Below are 24,415 nucleotides of genomic sequence, written 5' to 3' on the forward strand. Positions count from 1 at the left end.
TTTTCGATTTTGAGGGCCTTAACGATCACCAAATTGGCTGAAATTTTGCAAAGATGATCTACACAAGATGATCTAGATATGTCTAGAAGGAAGTTTGAGGAAATTCGATCGGAAAGTGGTGCAAAAATGGAAATCCACACCAAAAAATCGGTGCGGACGTCCGCAGCTAAGAAAATCTCTATATATATATATAACATTACAATTAGTTCCCTGGTTTGACTTGCTTATGACTTATTTGTATCTGCATAGTTTCCGGTATTGGCAGTGTTGTGATGGTATCATTGACATTGCCAAAGATGAATTGAAGAGAATAATTCAAGAAGGAGAGATTACATCTAATGTGAGAAAAAATTACTGGTCTTACTAACCCCAATAAAGTTGATGTTTGAGTAACCTAAGATGTATTCTTTGTTGTAATTATTTGTGACTTATATGTTGTACATGCAGACCATCAGGGTGTGCCTCGCAATGTTGAAGGAGAAAGTGGAAAAGAAGAAGGTCTCGGTCGGATTCCTAGACATAGAGGCAGTGGTAAATAGTCTAACCTGAAATAGCAGCGTGTCGCAGCACCGCGGTCTACTCCTAACACTTTTTTTCAGTTAACACAATCTTACTACTTGCTTTTATAAATACAGCGCGCGGCGGTGGTACATGAACAAAAACTGAAGGAGTTCCTAGCTGGAGGAGGAAAACAGGGGGAATTCAAATGTAATGAATTGGATATAGAGATTTCCATTATTAATCCTTTGTGGTCCATCTTCAGTAAGGACGTGGTTTTCATTCCGGTACATCACGGGGTCAGCCACCACTATACCTTGGTCCTGATTGACAACAAAGCTCGATGCTTCTATCACCTGAACTCAATGCTACCGCCAAGGAAAGATTACTCTGCCGACACCAACAACCACTTTCAAAATGCAATGACAGTGATGAGTTTTAACTGATTTATTAGGGTAAGAAGTTTATTAGGGTAAGAAGTTTACTAGGGGGCAGTAAACTTCTACTGGTTTTTGTTTGTTGTTTGTTCTCTTAGTTTGTTTGAGTTATGATTTACTTGTGTGTTGGAACCAACAGGTGAAGCACATTATGGTGTTCATCAAACGCGTATATGATTCCACCAAATACCCTCTCAGCCAAGGCTTGGACCCTGAGGAATGGAGGGAAAACTATGACAAGCAGGACAGCCAAGGAATAGTGGTTGACGATTACTCGATGATGAGTGCTGAAGAGAAAAGAACAAGAAGATGGATGCTGGACCAAAACGTTTATCAAGCAAGCTACCAGCTGAGTGATATCTTATCATGCCCGTAGCAAAAGAAAACATCGTAAGTACCTTTAAACTTCCTTTAAAGAGTTTTATTGGGGTCAGAAATTACTTGTCTGTTTTATTGGGGTGAAAAATTTAGTAACACTGTTTCTTGATACAATGTAGGTCAGACTGTGGACCATTTTTGCTCCACTTTATAAAGAGCCTATGTCATAGGAAAAAACCGATAGAAGATGGTGGTAATAAAATGAGGAAGAAAATACTGCTAAAGTTCATGGACATAAATATAGAAAAAAGATTAGTGCCACTTTAGATGTAGGATCTTCAAAATGTGAAAATATGTAGTATTTTGGTAATGTTGCAAGAACATATGAATGATCTTGAATTTCAGTGCCAAAACTTGTTCTTTTAGTAATTTTGGTCTATTCCTTTGATCTTTCTGTCAGTTTCATTTATCTTTGGTTGTCAGTTTTAGTTTTTTTTGTTACAGAGTGGTTATTAATTGGGGGTCAGTAAACTTACCCCAATAATTTTTCATACTAGAGAGTTTACTACCCCATTATGTCATTAGAGGATGGTTGAAAGGAATCTAAGTAATAACAATCATCCAGAAACTTTGGTTGCTCTGGTCAGGAAAATTACTGACCCCCAATAATTTTCCACACTAGAACATATATGAGCATAACAAAAACTGGAAACATTCCAGATTAAAGAAAAGACCTGAAAAAGAGTAAAACAAACATCCAAGTATCAAACTGGAAGAAAATCAAGGAAGACGGATGTGTTGTATCAAGTATTGAAAGGGATAAACAGTATTGAAGTTTACTAACCCCTAGTAAACTTTACTGACCCCCAGTAGAAGTTTACTAGGGGGCAGTAAACTTCCACTTGGTTTACTAGGGGACAATGAAGTTGTTTATTAGGGTAAGAATAGGTATCTGTTCTTTATAATTGGCATGATTATGAAAGGGAGATAATGTATTGAAGTTTACTGACCGCCAGTAGAAGTTTACTGGGGTTTAGTAAACTTCCACTAGGTTCACTAGGGGCCAATAAAATTGTTTATTAGGGTAAAAATATGTATATGTTGTGTGTTGTGCCCCTGAAATTGAAAGGGACTTAAATTTTTGTAAGTTTACTGATCCCCCGTAGAAGTTACTACCCCAATAATCTGGAGAGTTTTCCAATAATTTTCTATACTTGAGAGTTTACTACCCCAATAATCTTCACTTTATACCTCCGGTTAGGACCCTAATCCCATTTGAGAGCACATGACATTGTGATTTTGTTTGTTGTTGGGGCGTTTTGAATTCGCATATGTGAGAAAATTTCGGCAGCATCTCCTACAGTTCCCCAATTGCACGAATATCTATACCTAGTATGCACTCGAGGAACAATAAAGGAAGATCTTGTCGAAATATATATACCCACAACCGAAAACGAAACGCACCAACAACAAACGGAACCTCAATGTCATATGCTCCCAAACTGTCAAAATATGGGACAATTCGAAAACCATTTTGTTAGACACAGTCGTAACATAATGGTTCTTAAACGGGATTTCTAAGGGTAACAATATATATTGATGAATGTATAAGAATATTATAATTCTTAATTACATGATTCATCATTTTATTTTTTATCATTTGAATACACAAATGATTTGAATGAAAACAAAAATTTGATAAACATATTATTCACATAATTATTAATCACTCTAAAAATTATACACACAAAAGTTAGATATATATACAAACATAATATCATATATACACACATCCATATATAATATTATACGTACAAACATATTATACACACATATCCAGTAATTATATTAAGCATACAAGTAAGCAACATTCCATCAAAATTGGACCGGCAATTTCGCAGGAAAATATATATGCCTAAATGAAGAAAGTAGATTAATTAAAGTAGTTACATATATACCAATTAGGAGATCGAGATCGAAGCAGCTCTCCAAGACTATATCTCAAATTCATGAAGAAAAGCTTCCAAAACTAGATTTGGATCGGATGAATTATGTGAGGGGGGGGAGCTAGACCATGCCTTTCTTCTGCATTCTCTTCTGGGCAGAAGGTGTATAAATGAATGATGTACAAACTTAGCCGATGGAATATTCCGTCGCCTAAGACAAAAGGCGTCGGAAAAAATATTCCTTATGCTTTCTGTCAGGTAATAATTCATATTCTTAGTCAACGGAACAGTTCGTTGGCTAAATAGGAATATTCGTCGCCCAAGTGTTACTTAACCGACGGAACAGTGTTCGTCGCCCAAGTCTTATTAAGCCGATGGAAGTTGGACGAGGAATAGTGTTTCGTCGAATAGGAATAGCTTACTCGACGGAAGTCATTTTTCGTCGCCTAAAACATCTTAGGCAACGGATATGGTGTCCTATATGACGGTTATGCTTCCGTCGACGAAGAATTACTTAGCCGACGGAATGTTTTTCATTCTGTCAGCTAAGTCGATCAATATTTCCTGTAGTGGGTAGTGGGTTAAGCGAAAGAGTTTTGATGTTTATATTTAAGTATTTATTTTTCTGAAATTGAAGATTGGTCCTAAGTATGGTAATTGTGTTAGGATACGAGGAGATCTCGCTTGAGTGGCGATTCGGATATCGTCGGACTTATGCCTAAATTTGTGAGTTGACACTTTGGTTTTAAATAAATATGCATGCAAGATTTTATAATTTATCATTTTATTTTCCGAGCGTATATTATAATTTCAGCTTATGAAATGATGTTGGAAATTGTTTGAGTTTGATGCATTGATTAGGTGTTGGTCATGATTTATGGATTTGAGCTCAGATTATTAATTTGGAATTTGAGTTTGGATATTCTTTATGAATTTCGGATTTCTTTATGATTGTTTTATTTGTGGACTTTGAGATTTTTAAAAGATTTCTGAAAATGGGATTTTCGGTAGTTCGCTATATATAATTTTATCGTTTATTTATGGAGTATTTATCCTTGAGAATGTATAGTGAGTATTTCGGATTGAGTTATTAATTACAATTTTTACTTAATGAGTAAATATCGCTTATATTTATGGATTTGAGAATATTTTGACATGTGAGAATGTTGATACCCGAAAAATCATGCGATCAATTAATACTTCGTCACGCAATAATTTCATACAATCTTAGGTTAAAATCCTTGATTTAACCCAAGCGAACATACCCATGCATTCATGTGGGCCCAAGCCACATACACACATCATTGGGGCTTGTAGAAGTGGGTATGGTGTGGATGGTCACGGAGGCACATAACGCTTCTCCGCCGATTTAATGTTGTTAAGAAGTTTCAGTCTTGGGCCCAAAACTCAAGCCCGACGACTTAAGTCAGCGATGAATCGGTAAAGAATGTGAGAATTGGACTGCTCATCTTTTAAACCCAAAATATCTTTGAATCCAAAGCCCAAGACCCTTTTTCTGTTAGAAAAGCCCAAACTCTCTTCTTTTAGGAAAAGCCTAATTCCTTTCTGCATTCCCATTGTTGAAACCAGACACCCCTTTATTTTCTTCCCCGCAGCAGTACGACGACAAGCTTTGCACAACAGAAAAGTACCATTCATTCCCAACCCGAGAAGAAGAAGGTCAATGACTGGTTTTAAGGCAGCTCTTTTATCCTTGGATGACGAAATCGTGGGATTCAAGCTACTTGGTCCGCCTCATTCCTGGATTTCCATCTCTGCAGCCACCCTCGCAGCGCCCCTGCAATGAGTTATCTCTCCCATCTCTCAAAGTCAACCTCTCTTTGCCAGCTTTTGAGGCTAAGACCATGTGCTTGAGAAAAACAATCCTTTTACACAGTGGATTAGGCATCGCGACCCATCGCAAAACCCACCAATTGAATTCTATAAGAAGAGAGGTCTAGGAGCTGCAAAAAGGAGCAGGAAACCAACCCAGAAAAGTTCCTAAAACACTCAAGCTTTCATGCCTTCAAACCTTCAAGCCAAAACCCCTTTTTCTAGCCATCCTTCAATCCCTCTCCTTTGAAACCCATATTCTTTCCAGAAATCTAACCCAGAGAGCTTAGTCCAATTTTCATCACCGCGGTGTGCCTTCAGCTCCCATTCCAACTCATGCTACAAGCTTTTCCCTGATCTTGAATCACACACAATATTAACTCATTAATTCAATTCTATGAGTTGATTTTGGCTTAGTTACTTCCAAATAAAAAAGAACCCTCACAGAGACATGTCATTAAGTTTTATTATAATTTCTTATGATAATTTCCAAGTACGGTTGGGAACCGTACTTCATATGACATTGGGGAAGTTTTATGGATTTAAGTGATTTCGTATGTTTTTAGTCATCATACTATAGGGTCGCTCATATTTCATTACTAACTAGCCTTTATTAGCGGTCCTCACCACAGGTGAGTCGAGTGCTTAACGTGGGACGCTATTATAGCCTAGGAGGCACCGATCGGTTATTATTTATTGCTAGCTAGTCTTTATTAGTGGTCATCACCATAGGTGAGTCGAGCGCTTAACGTGGGACGCTATTATAGCTTGGGAGGCATCGACTCAAGCCTGAGAGGCTCCTTTTACATGGTGATAACTCTTCCCCTTATTTTATTTTTCTCTGTTATATATTTGATTAACCAGCGGGGCTGGTTTGTCCATTTTTATGTGATTCTGGAGTTAAAGTTAAATGTTATATCAAAGTTGCATGCATCGAGGTTTTAAAGTTTAAATGTGGGAAAGTATTTAAATTACGTTTTTATTAAATTATTTAATTTATTTTTGTCCACTCACTAACGTTTTTAAATTATTTTCCCTTGGGCCTTTTGGTTTTTAATACCCAGTTTGCAGGCTAAGTTTATTTGAGGTCGAGCGTACATGGAGTCGAGGCATAGTGAGAGGCTGCTTCCGCTTATTCTTTATTCATTGTTATTCGTTCATTATAGATATGCTCTAATGACCATTTGAGATTGTTATTAGTTGATTAAAGATTGATGTATTTTGGGAGATGTGAGGAACTTGGGGAGCATGTAGGCTCCAGGAGTACAAGGTTGGAATATGATTTTAGAAGTGTGTTGCAGGTTAATGTTGATTAGGTTGGGTTGTCTATTTTCAAGGGAGATTATGCCGAAATTTTTGGTAAAATCTCTCTTGAGGTGGAGGTGGACCCCGCAGGGTTTATTTCAGATTTCATGATGAAATCCGGGGTTTATTTCTGACACACTGACATTTTATTAAAAAAAACACCATCAATTAATGTAGTTCCACTTATTAAAATACAAAAAAAATTTCACACATAGGAAAGTTTATTAGAGAGATAGAGCCCAAGATAAGGAAAACAAGAATAAACAAAGACTCGAAATGAAGAGCAAAAGGGTGAACTACCATAAAGACAAGTGTGTGGAGTATCCCAAGCAAGAGTATGCATGTGTAGGTTGGGGAGATAAACAAAGGTCATGGCAACTTTGACCCAAAGACGATGGGGACAGAGAAGTGAGAAGAAAACTGCAAATCATTGTGTCAATATGGCGATGTCTACGCTCGGCAAGCCCATTTTTTTGTGGTGTATGAAGGCAAAAAAAATCTCTATTGAATTCCCAAAGATGTACAATAATGAGAGAAGACAACATTGACATATTTAGTGCAAGTGTCACTTTGAAAAAAACATTGATAGTATGATTAACGACATTTTGAATCATGACAACTAGAGATTAGAAAAGAGTTAGAACATCACTATTGCAACGCAGGTATAAAGCCAAGTATAACATGAGAATCATCAGTAAAAATAACATAATATTTGAAATCACTAACAAATTAAGTAGGCTATTGCCAAACATCACTATGAATAATATGAAATGCAGAACGCGAGCTGAGCAATCTCTTTAGTGGAATGAAAAGGTTATTGATGAGATTTGCTAAGTGTACAATCTCGACAAAAAAGAATGGGAAGACACTTTAGAGCCAAGGGAAGAACCTATACAAGCTAAAACATTACAGGATAGATGGCCCAACGATTGTGCTAGATGGAAGTATGAGTGGATGCAAGAGCTTGTCGAGGAGTATAGATACTAGACAATTGAGTGGATAGAGACCATCTTTACAATGGCCCATAAACAAAAGACAATCGGTATGTAAGCAATATAAATGATACAAATCTGGAACAAAAAGAAAGAAATAAGATTTTCCTTAGTAGACCGAGTGACAAATAGAAGATATTATTTACTTTTAGGAATTGACGGAATACGAAAGACATTTTATACTAGGAAAATAAAAGAGCCAAATGACAGGGGAATGGTACCGGTATGAGAAACGAACATTGAGTCCCCATTACCCATGCATTGTGAGGTGGAATAGCCGACATGTGATGGGTGACACCTGTGTCCGGCTACTAATTTGAGTTAGCAGCAGAATGGACACCAACAAATTGAACGATAGTGATTGGGCCTGAAAATTGATTTGGCATTGTGAAAGCTCATGTTGGTTGGAAAGATAGGCACCATTGAGGGGCACGACCAAAAAACCCATTTGTGTTATGGTGCACTGTCCATGCATAAGAAGCAGAGGAATTAGGCAAATTGCGCTGCTGTATCAGGAACGGAGGTGCGATGTGTTGTTATTCCTGGATGGATAATGACACGCACATAAGTTGAAAGGAAGTGTTTTTGAAAAGAGTTGCCACGATGAACTCGGGCTGCCATTGGCGGCAGATCATTGCCGTAAAGAATTAAGGATGCTGAATATTGTTGGGATTGGAATCAAGACTGAACAAAAGTGCCACCCAAACTTCATACATACTTTCCATATATTCACACATTGATGTATAGAGAAATTTTAAATACACACCCCTAATATCTTAATACACACCTCTTATTTAATACACCACTTATCAAGTTTTTTATTTTAGTATTATACTTAATACACATCCCAGACTGCCTAAAATGCCCTTAATTTATGAAATATTCTATTATTTAATATAATTAATACATATTTACTATTTGGTACCTCTTTTTACATATTATTTCATCTAATTTTTGCTAGAAATTTTTGGTTATCATCGTTCAATTTATAATAAAATGATTATTGTTATATCTGAACTCCAAATCACCAATACACGTTTTCAAAATTCACAAGCTAGTAGAATTGTAGAAGTACAGTAGCTATTAAACATATATAGATAACTAATAGCTATTAAACATATATAGATAGCTAGTTATTCGATAAAACATGTCATGATAAAGATGCAGTACATGACAGTATGATCTGCAAAATCAAACCAAAGCTGATACAAATAAAAAAAATTAAAAAAAAGAAGAAGAAAAAAAAATACAACCTAAATGAATTGTGGAGAAGAGTTGGGGTTAAGGGAGAAGACGTGTTTTCGACGATATTAGGGTAGAAGATGTTGAAAAGAATACTTCTAGTGTGTATTTTTTTTTTTTAATAATAGATGTTTGTTTTGGTCATTTAGCTTACCTATAAAATCTCAATAGAAACATAAAATAACAGAGTTGTGTATTAAGATATTAGGGTGTGTATTTAAAATTGGGCCAATTACATATAAGTCCACTTTAAAACATTTTCTCTTATATAAGTCCACCTAAACATTTTTACCCACATAAGTCCACCAAACTTAAATAAAGTTCTATATTAGGTATTAAAGTTCAACAAAATTACAAACTGTCATCCACCCAAATAATTAGATTATCTCTCTTATATTTACGAAAATGACATTTTTGTAAAAAGTCAACAACCACTTTTTTCAGAAAAGTCTCCGGCCGACCTCGGGCGAATTTTCCGACGGACCTCAGATGAATTTTTTGACTGACTTCCGAGGAGGAATCCAACGACAATAAAAAATTACTACCGCCGGCAACAAAAGCTACTACCGCTGGCACCAAAAGCTACTATCGTCACCAACAAAAACTACTGCTGTCATAGTTAAAATTTACTACCAACATAAACAGAAGATACTACCGCTAGCAACAAAAGCTACTACCGGCAGCAACAAAAGCTACTACCGGCAGCAACAAAAGCTACTACCGGCAGCAACAAAAGCTACTACGGTCAGAATCAAAAGATACTACCGTCAGCAACAAAAGCTACTATTGCTAGCAACAAAAACTACTACTACTACAAGGACCAAAAGCTACTACTACCAGTACCAAAAGCTACTACCACCGGTACCAAAAGCTACTACTTACTACTATAAGGACCAAAAGCTACTACCACCGGCACCAAGAGCTACTACTGCTTATATCAAAAGCTACTACTGCCGACACCAAAGGCTGCTACTATTAGTGTATCAAAAAGATACTATCGTACACAAACTATTATTGTTACAATTTTAGAAGCTTTCCTTCTGCTAAGGCCAGAAATTGAAGCAGAGAAGTGATAGATGCGGAGCTCCCGACTAGTCGCGTGAGGTGTGAAAGGTCGGCGAGTCGGTGACGGAGCTCCCAACTCCGATCGCGGCTAATGATGAGTCTGCGAGCGTCGTTGTTGCAAGACAGACGGCGGAGCCAAGGTGTCGTCGATCCAACGGTGTTGAGATGCAAGCGTCGTCGCCGTCGATCTGGCAACATCGAGGTCAAGGCGTCAACGTCAACGTCGATCCAGTGTCGTTGTCGATCCAGTAGCATCAAGATCTAGGCGTCGTCATCATCGATCTGGCGACGTCGAGGTAGAGCTGGCGACGTTGAGGTCGAGGTGTCATCCTCATCTATCTGGCGGTGCCGAGCTGGTAATGACTTGAGACGCCGCCATGGCTGGAGATTGCGGTAGCTCTGGCGGACATGCATCTTCTCCATGTTGGTCTGAGACGCCACCATGGCCAGAGATTTGAGCTTAGAGAAGAGAGGGATGATGAAGATGAAGAGCGCGAGAGAGAGAGAAGGGAAAGTGAAAAGTGAAAAGTGAAAACGAGTCGTGTGATAGAATGGAGAGAGAAACAGATTTGAAGGGAAGGGAGGGTATTTTAGGAACATCACAAAAGTAAAGTGACACATATAGCCTTAAAAGTGGACTTATACAGGTAAAATTGTTAAGATGGACTTATATGAAAAAAAATGTTCAGAAGCTGATTTATGTGAAATTTTCTATTTAAAATTTCTCTGATGTATGTATAACACAATTACAAAAAGAGGAAGTAAGGACCCATAATTAAGGAAAAACAAAGACCAAATTTGCAATTTAGGAATTAGGATACGTGTCTAAGAGAAATAGGGAAGCTCGTATATAAGGACGACCTCTATCGCAGTCAATTCTCACCGACACAGTGAATTTCACCTACACATTCGACAGGCTGAGACTTTATCTCCGGCAGGTGATTTCCCATGGGGTCCTAGCACCCCAATCATAATGGAAAATAAAAAACAGAGGGGAGGTGGCCGGCCAATTAGCCATGGCCAACACCAATTCAATATCAACCACCAAATCTCTAGGCCTTGTGGGCAGATCTCAATCAATATGTAAGTCATCATTCCATTTCTTGTTGCTTTGGGATTTCAATTTGCTTTGAATACACAACAAAAGAAGACCCTTCATTCTTACGAGGCTCACAGTCTCTCTGAATTGTAAATGCTGGTGCTGTGTGCAGTTAGCTTGGTTTGTCACATTTTGCATGTGGTTTGGCCGCTTGGGACCTTGTGGGGAGCTGTGGGACTTTCGATGATCGAACACTTCATGTCATATTTTGGATACCAAGCTCATGTCACTAGCAAATTTTGGTTCAGTGACACTTCAGCATCTTAATTGAATTTGGTGGACTGATACATGGTTCAATATAGTCTGCTATCTTTCTCAACGAACAGAACAGCATCACTGGACCAACAAGTATCAATACACCAACTACTTATAACAGTAGATTAACTGAAGATCATGCTGAAATAATCTACCAATACATGAAGTCAGTCTACTCTTTTCTTGAATTAGTATATGATGATTCATCAATACATTAATTTACATCTTGTTTATATAGGATGTTGTTATTCTTACACCCTATTTTGTTATTCACACGTATTATCTATTTTTTTTAGTATATTTCATTTACAAATTATCCATTTGACTCATGGTTAGACATCATCATATATGAGATGTGTAAATAACAAAATATGATGTCTAAATAACACCACCCTTTATATAAAGCAATTCAACAATAACATACAGAAATGGAATGCTAACAACTACTAACAACTAGCTTATATTAGTAACATGACTAGCATCTAATCAGGAATAACAAGCATTCCTACACATATATACCTCAGTCTAGTTTAAAATAAAGGAGATGAATCAAGTCAATCCACTACATGAACAACAAATCAAGCATTTCAATAGTTTAATCCACACTAGTCACTAGTGTTCCATTTTTTCAAACAAGATATTCATTTTTATCACTATTTGAGCACCCATTCTCTCTTTCTCCTTCTGTACTTGTTCACCAACTGTCTTACACAGTGTCTTACTTGGACTTGTAAAGCTCAGTGGTCTCTTAAGTGCACTGTGATGCTTTTTGCTTGATCACTTCCAGTAAATATCACAGTCCACCAATGACAAAAAAAAAAAAGACGAGTCCACTAGAATTCTAAAAATTTTCAAACTTTAAGAGCAGCTTAATCTGGTGACAGCCATTGGGTTATGACCACCTGACCCATTCTTGTAGTTTTGCTCCAATGTCTCTCACTGATTGCCTCTGTGGGTCTGGTTCTGTAATCTAAACTCATCTTGAGGTTGCTTCCTTAAAGGTACTTCCTTGTTTTGCTTCATGATGATGTTCTGCCAGTTTGCTTTCTCTTCTGTTTCTTCTCCTTACCTGGATGGTTGGAATTGAGCTCAGAGCTTCTCTGTCAGGGAAATGGGGAGGCAACTGAATCTGCTGCTCATGCAAATGTTCTTTATTCTGGGTGTTTTGCCATTTCATGGATCTGCAGGTAATAAATTTTGGTTCTTATGGTTAATTATATTTGATCTGTATATTGGTCTTCTTTAGTTTTAAACTTTAGGATCTCAATTATGTGAACTAAGTGTTTAATTGCTTTGATAATTCAACATTTGTCTGTTATATGGCACATAAATTATTTATCTGTTTCAATTGGATCATGGTAATGGTCTAGGGAAAGTCCTCAACTCCTCATTGACAGGTTTACTTTCATCACTGTATTGTTAAGCATGGAAGTTTATGGTTATATCTGCAGTCTTCTTGTGAATTCTTGTGAATTCTAATCTAAAAGAATGACCAAATTACGAAATTGATTTTATATCCTCAACTGTTACTTGAATTATCATCTGTGGTTGTCAAGAAGTCAGTGAGTATAATATTTCATAGTCTGTAGAATAAATTCACAACTAGCTATTGGTTGTGCTTACTTATGTCAGCAGCAACTCATATTAAGCTAACTGACACCAGTTATTGTGATACAAGAGGGGTTCCTGCACCTCCAATTTTTAGTCTTTTCTTTTTTAACGGAATTTCTTCATTTTATTAAAGGGTGATGATTTGCAAAAATTATAATTGGGATCTACAACTGAATTGCATGTTAAATTCATATATAATTTTTGAGGTGGTTCTTTAAGGCTTCTGCTATTGAGCAGCACAATTTCTTTCATAGCTTTCCTGGTTGCCTACCAAATAAGGGACACTATAAAGTTTATGAATGTAGAGAAGACCTGAGTAAAAAGGTAAGAAGTTGTTTAGTATTGACTACTATAAGCAACGTCAATGTACCTTTCTTGTTCTGTTGTATTCAAAGCTGGAGTTAAGCTTTGACTCACTGACAAACTGTACAGAAAATTTCACAGTGAAATAAAATTAAAGAAGGCACTGCATTGTTTAGGCTGATGTTTAAACTTTGATTACCAGAATAGCAACATGATAAGATACATAGCTGTTTGGCTCATCCTCTGACGGTCCGACCTGGTTGTGAGTCTGACTGATTAATTGTTGAATGAATGTATTGTGACAGACCATGCTGTCTCTCCTAATTCCCCTCTCAGCTTTGGCTGGAAAGAATACACAACTTTGGTTGCTCCACCTCCCGGAAAAGTATCTCACCACCTATTGCCAACAAGGCACGCCCCAGCTAAAGGTAAGAGAGAGAATATATATAGCATTTTAATTTGCCAACTTTGAAACAGAAAATGAAAATATTGGTGTCTACAGTTATCTGTGAACTCTTTTCTCCTTGTAGCCACCCATCCTCATCATTCTGTAAGGCCTTCAAGTATTGCACTTCCACCTTCTATACCATCTTCTGGAGGTCCTGCAAAGAAATGGGTGCATGCTCCTGAACATTCCCCCTCAAGCTCACGTCACAAAAATCATCTTACAAACAAAAAGTTCCACAGCTCTGCTCCAGAACCAACCTACTCAATTCATTCCCACACTAACAGTCGACAAGGTTGAAATCCCTTACAATATGGATATACTTGAATATATCTGAGAATGACTACATACACAGAGACTTAGTCGGTACATATTCTTGAATATTTATAGCAATCATATATACTTATGCACTCTGAAGAATATCTTATGAAATGTTTAGGCCCTTCAGTCTCCCCATTTCGATCTCCTTCGCCTTCTTCAAAGAGCTGGACTGCACCTGCACCTGCACCAACTACTTCTGAAGGCCACTATAATAGTATGGGGAAGGCTCACTTCAGAATTCGGACCTTTGATGGATTTGAGTCCTTGCTTCTTTTACCCAAATACTGTAAAAATATTTTTGATTTTTTTCCTTCTTTTGTAGTGCCCATCTTTCCACCTGCAATTTCCCCCATAGATTCTTCCTTGAAGAGGACGAAGTCCCCACCACCGTCACCGATTTTGGCACTACCACCTCCACCTCCCAATGAAGGTACATCTACACTGCTGTGGCCTTGAATTTATTTAAAAATGCATTAACATGTTTACATTGCAAAAGTATTGACTCTTTTGTAATAACTGTAGATTGTTCATCAATTACATGCACGGATCCATTAACATATACACCTCCAGGCTCAACATGTGGTTGTGTGCAGCCAATCGAAGTTAAACTCCAACTAGATGTTGCAATATACACATTCTTCCCTTCAGTTTCAAAGCTGGCTGAGGAAATTGCAGACAGTGTTGCACTAAACCATAGCCAAGTTCGCATAATGGGAGCTGATGCATCTAGTCAGCAGTTAGAGAAAACTCGCGTCCTTGTTAACTTGGTACCTACAGGACTAACATTTGATGGCACTACTGCATTTCAAATCTATGAAAAATTCTGGCGCAGACAAATTTCCATAAATGCTTCTCTCTTTGGTGATTATGAAGTATTAAATGTTCACTATCCAGGTATAACTTGATCCTTGACCTCCTCGGATACTATGGTTACATTTAACTATATGTTACTCATCATTGATCTACTTTTTTAGTTTCTACACTGTGGTATGAGTTTTTGTGGTTTCATCATGCTAAATGACTTTTGAGCTTACTTCTGCGATAGTGAAGTTCTTAAATTCTTTCATCTGTACAGGTCTTCCACCTTCTCCCCCTTCAGCACCTTCAGCCATTTCTACTATAGATGATGGGCCATACACGGGCCAAGACAACAATGGAAGGGTAATAAAACCTATAGGAGTTGATGTGCCAAGAAAAAGAAATGATGGAATCAAAGGAAGTATGATTGCTGTTATTGTTCTATCAGCTTTCACTGCCTTTCTTCTATGTGTGGGGTTTGTCTGGCTTTTGTTGCTGAAATGTCGATCTCACTCCCATAAGCCAGAACAATATCCACAACCTTTGACATCATCCCCTTCAAAATTCACAGGTACCTGTAATATGGCCAAAATCTCTGAAAGAAGGACTGTAACTTGTGTTGATTTCATTTTCAGCATGCAACCGTGCACAAGAATACTTTATTGGAAATATGGTTATGGAATTGGTTTCCCTTTTAATTAACTTCTTCAATATAGGCTGTGAGTCGTATTCTTGTTTATTTTGGTTTATCCATTGTTGGACCTAAAGTAATTACATCATACACTCAACAGGGCCTCCCAGGTCAGTGATGTTTGGAAGCACACATGGTTCTGGATCAATGTCTCTTAGTTCTGGCACAATAAACTATACTGGCTCTGCGAAGACCTTTACTCTGCATGACATGGAGAGAGCAACTAATAATTTTGATGCTTCAAGAATACTTGGAGAAGGTGGTTTTGGGCTTGTTTACAGTGCTACTTTGGATGATGGACGAGAAGTGGCCGTGAAGGTTCTAAAACGAGATGATCATCATGGTGGCCGCGAATTCTTAGCAGAAGTTGAGATGCTCGGTCGTCTTCACCACAGAAATTTGGTCAAATTAATTGGTATCTGCACAGAAGGCCATACTCGTTGCCTTGTGTACGAACTGGTTCCAAATGGAAGTGTTGAATCCCATTTACATGGTAACCACAGGCTCAACATGTCTCTATGGCCAAAAATATTAAAACTTTCTTGGTTGAAATGCTAGATGTCCAGGGTGCTTATATATTGGGAACTTTAAGCTTTGAATATAAATGACTTTTCTTGTGTCCTCTCAGGTGTTGACAAGGAAACTGATCCCCTTGATTGGGACGCCAGAATAAAGATTGCCCTTGGTGCAGCTCGGGGCTTAGCTTATCTCCATGAGGACTCAAATCCTCGAGTTATACATCGCGACTTTAAGGCCAGCAACATCTTACTGGAATATGATTTTACACCCAAGGTTTCAGATTTTGGACTGGCTAGAGCGGCCCTGGAGGAGGGAAAAAGACATATTTCAACGCATGTTATGGGAACTTTTGGGTAAAAACTTCTTACCTAATTATATCATAAATAGCTCTCATTTCTTATGCCAGACAATTTCACATGTTTGTTATTTCTAAAAGTCTAGATGAAGTGAACTCTTATACAGATGGGTGATCAACTCCACATTGACAAACTACAACATATAATGTTTGATGAACACATATGAAGTGAATTCTTATATAAATGTGTGATCCGCATTGATAGACTACATAATAAGACATATGTTACTCATACATGCACACTAAGTCGATTTATTCTTATTCTTGTTCCAGTTACTTGGCTCCAGAGTATGCAATGACAGGTCATCTTCTAGTGAAAAGTGATGTTTACAGCTATGGTGTAGTCCTTCTTGAACTCTTGACAGGAAGAAAGCCGGTGGATCTATCACAACCTGCAGGCCAAGAAAACCTCGTTGCTTGGGCTCGTCCCCTTCTCACCAGTAAAGAGGGTCTAGAATCAATAATAGACCCTGTGTTGAAGTCTGATATGATCACATGGGACAGTGTAACCAAGGTAGCAGCAATTGCTTCAATGTGTATCCAACCAGAAGTATCTCACCGCCCATTCATGGGCGAGGTTGTTCAGGCCTTGAAGCTCGTATGCAATGAGTTCAAAGAAACAAATGAACTTGGGGGTTCAACATGTTTTGGCCAAGACGATGATGATGATATCTGCATTCATACAGACAGTGGTAATCTTGGAGTGGCAGAATCAGAGCTTCAGATGCCTGTATTCGGGGATAGCCATGACAGTAAGATACCTTCAACGTCAGACTTGTTGAGTGCAAATGTGGGATTTGAGGTTGAGGGGCAGGAAATTGGATCTTTTAGGAGGTACTCTAGTTCAGGGCCTTTGAGGACTGGTAGAAGGAGACAATTTTGGCAAAGACTAAGGAGTTTGTCTAGAGGAAGTTTGAGTGAACATGGATTGCCATCAAAACTGTGGCCAAACTAAATTGGTGCTTGTTTATTTCTGAAGTGCAATAATTTCTTAACGAGTTGACACTCCAATGGGTTTTATAACTTTTATTTGGTTCTTGAGACTATGTACAGGTTGAGCTAAATGATAGATCAAGACAAGTAATCTTACAATGTGAAAAGAGAAAACGATCCACAATTTAGTCACCAAGTGATGTAAGAACTTACATGAGATTGAATATATCACATTTTTTCATGACATCAACCTCCACACACAATCAGAAGGTTACTAGTCTGCTTTCTTAGGTCTATAGCAACCATTAGGACATGTTGACATCCGAGTCAACAAACCAAACTCTTCGTGTCCCAGTAGCACTGCCTCCAGCAATTCAGGGTTGTTAATTGATGATTAAAGGAGTTTGTTAGGCAGCTGAGCAGTTGATTCCACCTTCTTTTTTTTTTTAGCAATTAAGTATGAAACCTGATCACTCTTAAAGCTCCTACTCTAACAAAAGAAAAAGAAGAGTACCACCGCTCGTTAACCCTCCAAGAACACAGAAATGAAGAATTATAACTAGCTACAGAAGACTGATATGAAATGTGACTAAGCTTGTCATGTTGAGATCAGTAGTTAAAGTGGGAACTTGATTTAGATGCATGGCATACTAGGAATATTAAAGTTTATTTACACAATTCATGTTGAAGTACTTTTTGTCATTTAATCAGGAAGATTGCTTCAAACTGCTGAGTTGTAAATCTTGGGTGCAGTTGAATGCTAATTTAAGAACAAGAAACCACTCAAAATAAGTTGATTTTCAAATCCTAGTTTCATTGCCTAACAAGCTGAAGGTGTTTCATTCTGGACAATAGTAGTTGAAACCATGAACTAGGAGACATAACAAGATAAAAACATGGATTTCCCACTGCAAGCCAATTTCTACACATTATAGCTTGGTAAGAATCAAACCAACACATTACATCACACTTGCAAAACTAAGCCTCAGTCACTCTTAACTTCCTACTAATTAACTAGTCTTATTTCCTTTCATTATATACCAGCTGCTCTGCCCAATCTGTCTCGCAGGATCTTGAGTCCCATGTACCTGCATGCCAGAACACACACATTAACACCAACACATCGAGTTTGAATTGCTTTCTTTACATGATGTACATATATGTGATGATATATACCTGCCCATCATCAAGACAGTGGCCTGAGGATTAGTTCCAGGGGATTCAGAAAACGTCGAGCCATCCACAACCCTGACCCTGTCGACACCAAGAACTTTGTTGTCGGGGCTAACCACAGTGCCCACATGACACCCACCATGGTAATGCCAAATAGTGATGACAGTGTCTTTGCAGAACTGCTCCAATGACTTTGTGTCATTAATATTCTTAGGAATGAGGTTAACATTAGCCTTCACGCTCAAATTAAGTATCTTCTCGACAGTTTGCTTGTCAACTCGTGTGTAGTTTGTGAAATGCTCTGATTGCGCCACCTTTGTTGCTATTCTAATCCCGTCAACACAGCGCTTAAGATCATAGGGGTGGCTGAAGTAGTTGAAGCTAACATCGGGGTTATCATCAACATTGGTGTTGTGCAGGCGAAGGTCTCCTTTGGATATTGGGTTTGCAATTTTTTGTAGAATGAAGCCTCCTTTGAATGCCTCATGGGGCAAGTCTCTCTTGCGTTTGATGAAAGCTTGAATGGCTTCTGGGGTTCTTTGCTTTGGAGGAAGAGTAGATAGCTGTCCAATCTGCAAGTAACAACTCAAAATCACGGCCATGTTCATAACACTTTGAACATAGAAAATCCCAAATTTAAGGAACTCAAACTTAATATTTTTTTTTTTTTGGTAAGAAGTACTACTTATATTGCTTACCTCAGCTGACATGATTCCATGGTTGCATTCAATGCTATCCTTGGACTGACTAAATCCACTGCTAGCTTCAATGTACACACCCATTTTGGTGATCCCTACAATTTGGATTAGGGTCTGCTTTTCTTCTCTACTGCTAGGGACAAAGATTGCATTCATTGGATTATCAGCCATGCCTTTTCCAACAAACTCATTATTAAGCACCACTGGAATGTTCAACTTCTCTAGGTCAGCTTTAGGTCCAATACCACTTAGCAATAACATTTGAGGGCTTCCAATTGCTCCACTAGACAATAGTACTTCACTCTGCGGCTTATCAGCAAGAAATGCTTGATGTTGGTTCCCGTTTTCATCTTTGAAGGTAACTCCCACTGCCTTTGGTGTCTTCCCTGTATCAATAAGTACTTTTTTAATCACTATGTTCTAAACCTGATTTTCAGTGTCACTTGTATGCAAATCTGAAACAGAAGACAATATGGTACAGTTACAAAGTATGGTTGTTAAGCCGAAGCTCCTTCTTCTAAGGTTCACAGGGTTTTTTGGTTTTGACCAAACTGCTTTCTTCCAATACCTACTCTCTTTTAAATCCAGCTAAATGACAACCGAAATAGCTTTAACCAAGAAAGCTTAATTCTGGTCACAAAATCCAAATTTTTTGGATGCGCTCTAAATTATGTGACAGAAAAATAATGGATTTTCATATGTTAATATCACGATACCTGATGTATCAAAAACAATCTTTTGAACCGTAGCATAAATTAAGACTGTGAGCTTCTGAGGATTCCCAGAAGATAGTAATTCAGCAGAAGAGTGACGACGACCAAATCTATCGAAAATGGTTCCACCAACTTTGGTTCCATAAAGGTGATCATAAGTGAATCCATTGAAAGGTGCGACCCCAGCAGCCAAAAGACTATCCCTGAATGCGATCTGATAAGGCTCATGCTGAGGCTCATGAACTATTTGCTTCTCTATCCAGGGATACGACTCATTTACTAGCTTGGCATCCCATCCCACTCTCTTTATAAACCTGCACACACCACAGAAAATAGCTTCAGTAGAGAATAAAGTGTGAAGTGTCATATTTCTATTTCATGGGTCAATTTGTAATTGTATAACTAATTGACCATTAAACAATTAAATTCCTAATTTTTTCCAAACCAACAATATATTCAAAAATAAAAAAGGAAGAAATGGAAATTGCTTGAGCTATGTGTCATATCATCTCTTTTTTTTTTTCTTTTTTTTTTCCTGTTTGGTTGTCAGGGAGTCTCATAGAGAGACCATATATAGAGTAGGTGGGTGTAAGACTAATCTACACATAGGTCATGGACTCATCGGATATATATTGTACTAGTAATACAAAGGACCACTATGCAAAAGTGCAAGTTCTTCCCTAAATTAATGTCAGACTGTCTTACTCTATCAAAAAGTCCCTACATCACCTCCATTCAAAGAATAGAAATTAAAGTAGAATGTAGACAATAACTAGAATTTATAAAAATAATAATAATAATAATAATAATAATAATAAAATTAATTAAATAAAATAAAAAACTGAAAATGAAAAAAAAAAAAAAACAAGAAAAGAAAAAAAAATGATAAATATGAATACCTTAATAAAGGCTACAATGACATGCATTGTCAATTTGTCATGAATACCATCATATGCTGATCACCAACTCACCATCAACACATCAATGAAATTTAAATACTCTAATGACATATTAATCAGCTACCAAAAGTCCAAAACACCTGTCGAGGTTTGTTTTCATTGGACACTTCTTTGCTTAAACTTTAAGTGAATTTTTCTTCTTAAATGTAGACAATCAACAAATGAGTAATGGAATTGGACACAAGTGATTAATATTTCAGTATCTAAACCATGAACTCTTCAGAAGACAATATTAATGGGGTGGTGGGGTGGTAGGAGGGGTTGCAATAATACTAACATGGCACATCTCATCTACTCTGTAAGGGATGCCTACCAATTTGTGGTACTTCATTTATGTGGGTAAACACTACATTGGAAATCAAGAACAGGGAACTAGCTACTTAATAAACCTCATTTCATTTTCTCCATGAGTTTATGTAAATTTGAAGCTTAACATGCAACTTATTTAATTCTGTATTCCATTCTAGATAAAAATCATCTAAAAACTCATGAAGTCTGTTTGTCTTGTCCCACTCTGCTTTACTGATAAATTCAGTTGTTAGAAACTAAATCTCCCTAGCTGCATAATGGTTGTTCTTTCTTTAAAGTAACTTTCTCCCCTTGTTATTTACCAGAAGGCTATGTGCTTAAAATTTGAGAGAATTTCTTGCATTCCAAGGAAGCATACCTTGGGCTTGCTCTTGTATAGAATCCAGCATTGATGACGCTGCCGCCACCCAAGACCCTAGCTCTGGAACTGATCACTCCATCACTGGAAACAAAGGGCTGAGAAGGAGATTTAGGTGAAATGTCTTCCAAGGCAATGTGGAAGTTTTGTAGGAATGAGACATTGGAATTGGCAAAAGGCACACCCCCTCTTTCCAGAACCAAAACACTGAAATTCTGAGAGAGGGTTGCAGCCAAAGGACACCCAGCTGTGCCTCCACCCACAATTATGTAGTCATAGTCATTGATGTGGCCGCTTGATGAAGATGATGATACAGATGCGAAAGAGCTTGCTTTTTTGATAAATGGGTATCTGAATTCATCGTAAACCTCCTTACCTGCACAGAAAAGAATTTAGCTTTGATCAATTGAACTTATATCACTGTACCAACCTTGCCAATTGCAGAAAGTCTTGGTACTTTATTTTCCAATTGTAAAATGAAATTGAGAGCAGAGAATGAAGTCATGAACCAAGATGGGATCTTTAGATGCAGCATGAAAATAAGCACAAAAGGATGATCTATGGAAAAATGAAGCCAAGAAGAATCTTAAATACCCAAATTGCACTTCTACCCATCTAAGAGTTACAATCAGTGAAAGAAACACAAGCTCCAAAAGGGAAATGCAATGTAGCAAAACAAGAAATCAAAGAAGAATCGAGCCACACATAAAGGTGAAAAAGTTTTTCAAACAGTGAAAAGAGCAGAGAATATTGCTCATCCAAAAGAAGAAATTTATTTTTATTTCCAGATTTCATTTGTACTACTAAAACATGAACTGATTAAACCCAAAACACAAACAGCCAAAGAGAGGAAGAGAAAGAAACATGCAAGTGAAGCAAGAGAAGGGTAGTGGAAGAAGAAGAGAGAGCAAGAGAGAAAGAACCTTGAGAAGAAGAGAGTACGCTGATGAGGCACAAAGCCACAAAGAAAATGAGCTTCTTGAGGACTAGCGCTCCATTAACCAAAGCCATTATCAAGGCAGCTGAGCAGACAGAGGTCTCAGAAAAGCTCTCTCTCACACAGAAGAAGCTGCTGCAGCTTCTTCCCTGTATGTGGCTTCCACAGGTTGGCCTTGTTTTGTGTGAGTCCACTTATATATACCTAAATAATTACCACCGGTTCATGCATCAAAATAAATAAATAATAAAATTTGTTGCTCATGGGAATTTAAAACAAATTAGAAAAAATGGAAAAACACCAACACTGTATTAGAAGCTGTGTGCAACAGGAGCCTCCAATTAACTCTGGTACCAACTGCATTCATGATCACATCGAAACACAACTGGAGAAACTCATTAATGGTGAAATGAATGTAACGGTTGAGTTAGGAGGCCGTGCATGGCCGTTTGATCAATCTTCTTCCATTGGTGCATAGACAGCTCACTCTGATCCATCATTAACATTCAGGATGCTAGGTAACTCGATCGAGCTCTTCCATCTCTCTCTTTCATCCATTTTTACATGCAATAGTAAAAAAAATCATGCTTACATGATTGAAATTTGAAAGTTGCAGACACAGAGATCGACTATATATATATACTGCATGCATGAATGAATTACTATTCTGAGTATATCTACCTGAAAGAGCTGTAGAATAATTGGGTAATACTAATACAAGCAAGCTAGCTCAGTAACCATTCCAACAAGAAATGGAAAAATTCGATCTATAATGGTAAGAATTTCAATAACCAGTAGTGCAACACTGTTATATACACATTTATTTCCTCATGACTCCTCTCCAGTCTGAGCCTATATGAATTTATATATTTTTATGGCACATTTTGCCGTGGAGAATGGGATGGGACCTGGCTATTATTTTGATTAAATTTATATTAGGATTGCATAATTGTGAGTAGGCCGGACTGACCAACTGACCATCCAAGCTGGGTAATTGACAGGATTGAAAGGAGTTAATGAAAAACCCTTTATCATAAGAATGGGTTGATATAGCCACTAATCTTGGTAGCTTATTCGAATTATTTCTGGAACTTGAATACTAGATATGCTTAAGATTTCACTTTTCACAGGCTGATGTGAAAATGTAATAGATATGAGCCATTTATATGACACATTACACTAGCTGATGAGATGTATTTGACATAAACTGAAAGGGCCAAGTTTAAGATGTTTAAAATGGGAAATGGAAAGAGGGAAACCCCAACTCTCTGGCCAGTTGGTAGAGTAGGTAGAAAGGAAATCCAGAGCTGTCAAATTCATGATATGAAGCACAAGGAAGGCAAGCTGCCAACACATGGGGTATTAACTGCGTGCTACTTCAAACCCTAAATTCATATATTTTATTGGTCTGCTTAATTTGGAGTAGCTAGGCTTCTGTACATAGAATTGAAGTAGTGATAGCTTATTGTTTGTACTTTGTAACCATTAACGTTTGATGAATTCAACAATTTCGTACGTACTGTTATACGTAGATTTTGAATTTGGGTTGCATAATTGGTTTATATGGTTGTACGACTCAAGATCATATCCTCCATCCTTCAATACATGCAAGACATGATTAATAACCGGTTACTTGGGTTAGATCGAGTAGAAGGAAACGTTCGAGGTGGATTAAGGCAAACATACACTAATTTAGGGATTTCGGATTATAATCAAGATCAACTTTGTACGTGTATAAACCCGAAAGAGAAAAAGTTCTGATCAATTTCAATTTTCAGTTAGAGGTTTACTTGTTGTAGAGGGTATGTGTTGGACGTTTCATTTTCTTCAAGCAAAGAGAAAGAAAGTGCGAGTATGACTAGAAACATGATCACGTCCATCGGCCAAAAGATACCCTGCTGACGTTTACTAATCATCGATCTGATCTTTCATTTCCATGATATATCCACATGTTCATGACTAGATTACACAATCAAGATGTAAGTTCCAGACGTTTCAATTACACAAACGTTTCATTCTCCACTAGAAATGCACACACAGTGAAAAAATGATGCTGTTTTCTGTACTTGGTTTTGTCGTTCCGTCGGTAGAGTTGACAGACATTCAATACACGATGATCTGGGAATTGGCAGCAAAGGGTCGTCCTATGAGACATCGACACATGATAAAAGAGTAGCATGCATGCTTCTAGCTTTAACAAGAAGAAGACTGATTGACCTCTGCACCTGCCCAGATCAAACGCATTGATGAACAAACACCATTTCTTGTTTACCAAAATCCAGTCTCTAACTGTTTTTTTTTT

General features: G+C 37.6%; 2 protein-coding genes and 1 pseudogene across 3 annotated transcripts in view; 1 reads left to right on the forward strand and 2 right to left on the reverse strand.

The window, feature by feature from the left end:
- The window catches only part of LOC101295621, an 880,650-nt pseudogene that overhangs the window by 785,917 nt on the left and 70,318 nt on the right, over positions 1 to 24,415 (reverse strand). The gene's annotated exons all lie outside the window — the stretch shown is intronic.
- On the forward strand, positions 11,896 to 17,209 carry LOC101301385 (receptor-like serine/threonine-protein kinase ALE2-like). The gene is made up of 11 exons (XM_004297491.1): positions 11,896 to 11,991; positions 12,084 to 12,177; positions 13,210 to 13,332; positions 13,435 to 13,644; positions 13,789 to 13,884; positions 13,993 to 14,100; positions 14,193 to 14,564; positions 14,746 to 15,039; positions 15,260 to 15,652; positions 15,788 to 16,031; positions 16,307 to 17,209. Exons 2-11 carry the CDS (start codon positions 12,102 to 12,104, stop codon positions 16,986 to 16,988), a joined length of 2,598 nt encoding a protein of 865 aa, XP_004297539.1. The 5' UTR covers positions 11,896 to 11,991; positions 12,084 to 12,101; the 3' UTR covers positions 16,989 to 17,209.
- On the reverse strand, positions 17,762 to 22,211 carry LOC101305749 (protein HOTHEAD-like). Its single transcript, XM_004297506.1, has 6 exons — positions 22,100 to 22,211; positions 21,177 to 21,552; positions 19,554 to 19,864; positions 18,838 to 19,223; positions 18,143 to 18,711; positions 17,762 to 18,054 (listed from the first exon to the last, which is right to left on the reverse strand). Exons 1-6 carry the CDS (start codon positions 22,185 to 22,187, stop codon positions 18,000 to 18,002), a joined length of 1,785 nt encoding a protein of 594 aa, XP_004297554.1. The 5' UTR covers positions 22,188 to 22,211; the 3' UTR covers positions 17,762 to 17,999.

The sequence above is a fragment of the Fragaria vesca genome, linkage group LG4 (assembly GCF_000184155.1).
Source record: "Fragaria vesca subsp. vesca linkage group LG4, FraVesHawaii_1.0, whole genome shotgun sequence".
Lineage (NCBI taxonomy): Eukaryota > Viridiplantae > Streptophyta > Magnoliopsida > Rosales > Rosaceae > Fragaria > Fragaria vesca.

Coding starts and splice junctions, on each gene's coding strand:
- LOC101305749 (XM_004297506.1), bottom strand. CDS start 22,187: ATGGCTTTGGTTAATGGAGCGCTAGTCCTCAAGAAGCTCATTTTCTTT. Junction 21,553..22,099: donor CGTACTCTCTTCTTCTCAAG/GTTCTTTCTCTC, acceptor TTTTCTGTGCAG/GTAAGGAGGTTTACGATGAA. Junction 18,712..18,837: donor ATGGAATCATGTCAGCTGAG/GTAAGCAATATA, acceptor TGTTACTTGCAG/ATTGGACAGCTATCTACTCT.
- LOC101301385 (XM_004297491.1), top strand. CDS start 12,102: ATGGGGAGGCAACTGAATCTGCTGCTCATGCAAATGTTCTTTATTCTG. Junction 13,645..13,788: donor CCACACTAACAGTCGACAAG/GTTGAAATCCCT, acceptor TGAAATGTTTAG/GCCCTTCAGTCTCCCCATTT. Junction 16,032..16,306: donor CATGTTATGGGAACTTTTGG/GTAAAAACTTCT, acceptor TTCTTGTTCCAG/TTACTTGGCTCCAGAGTATG.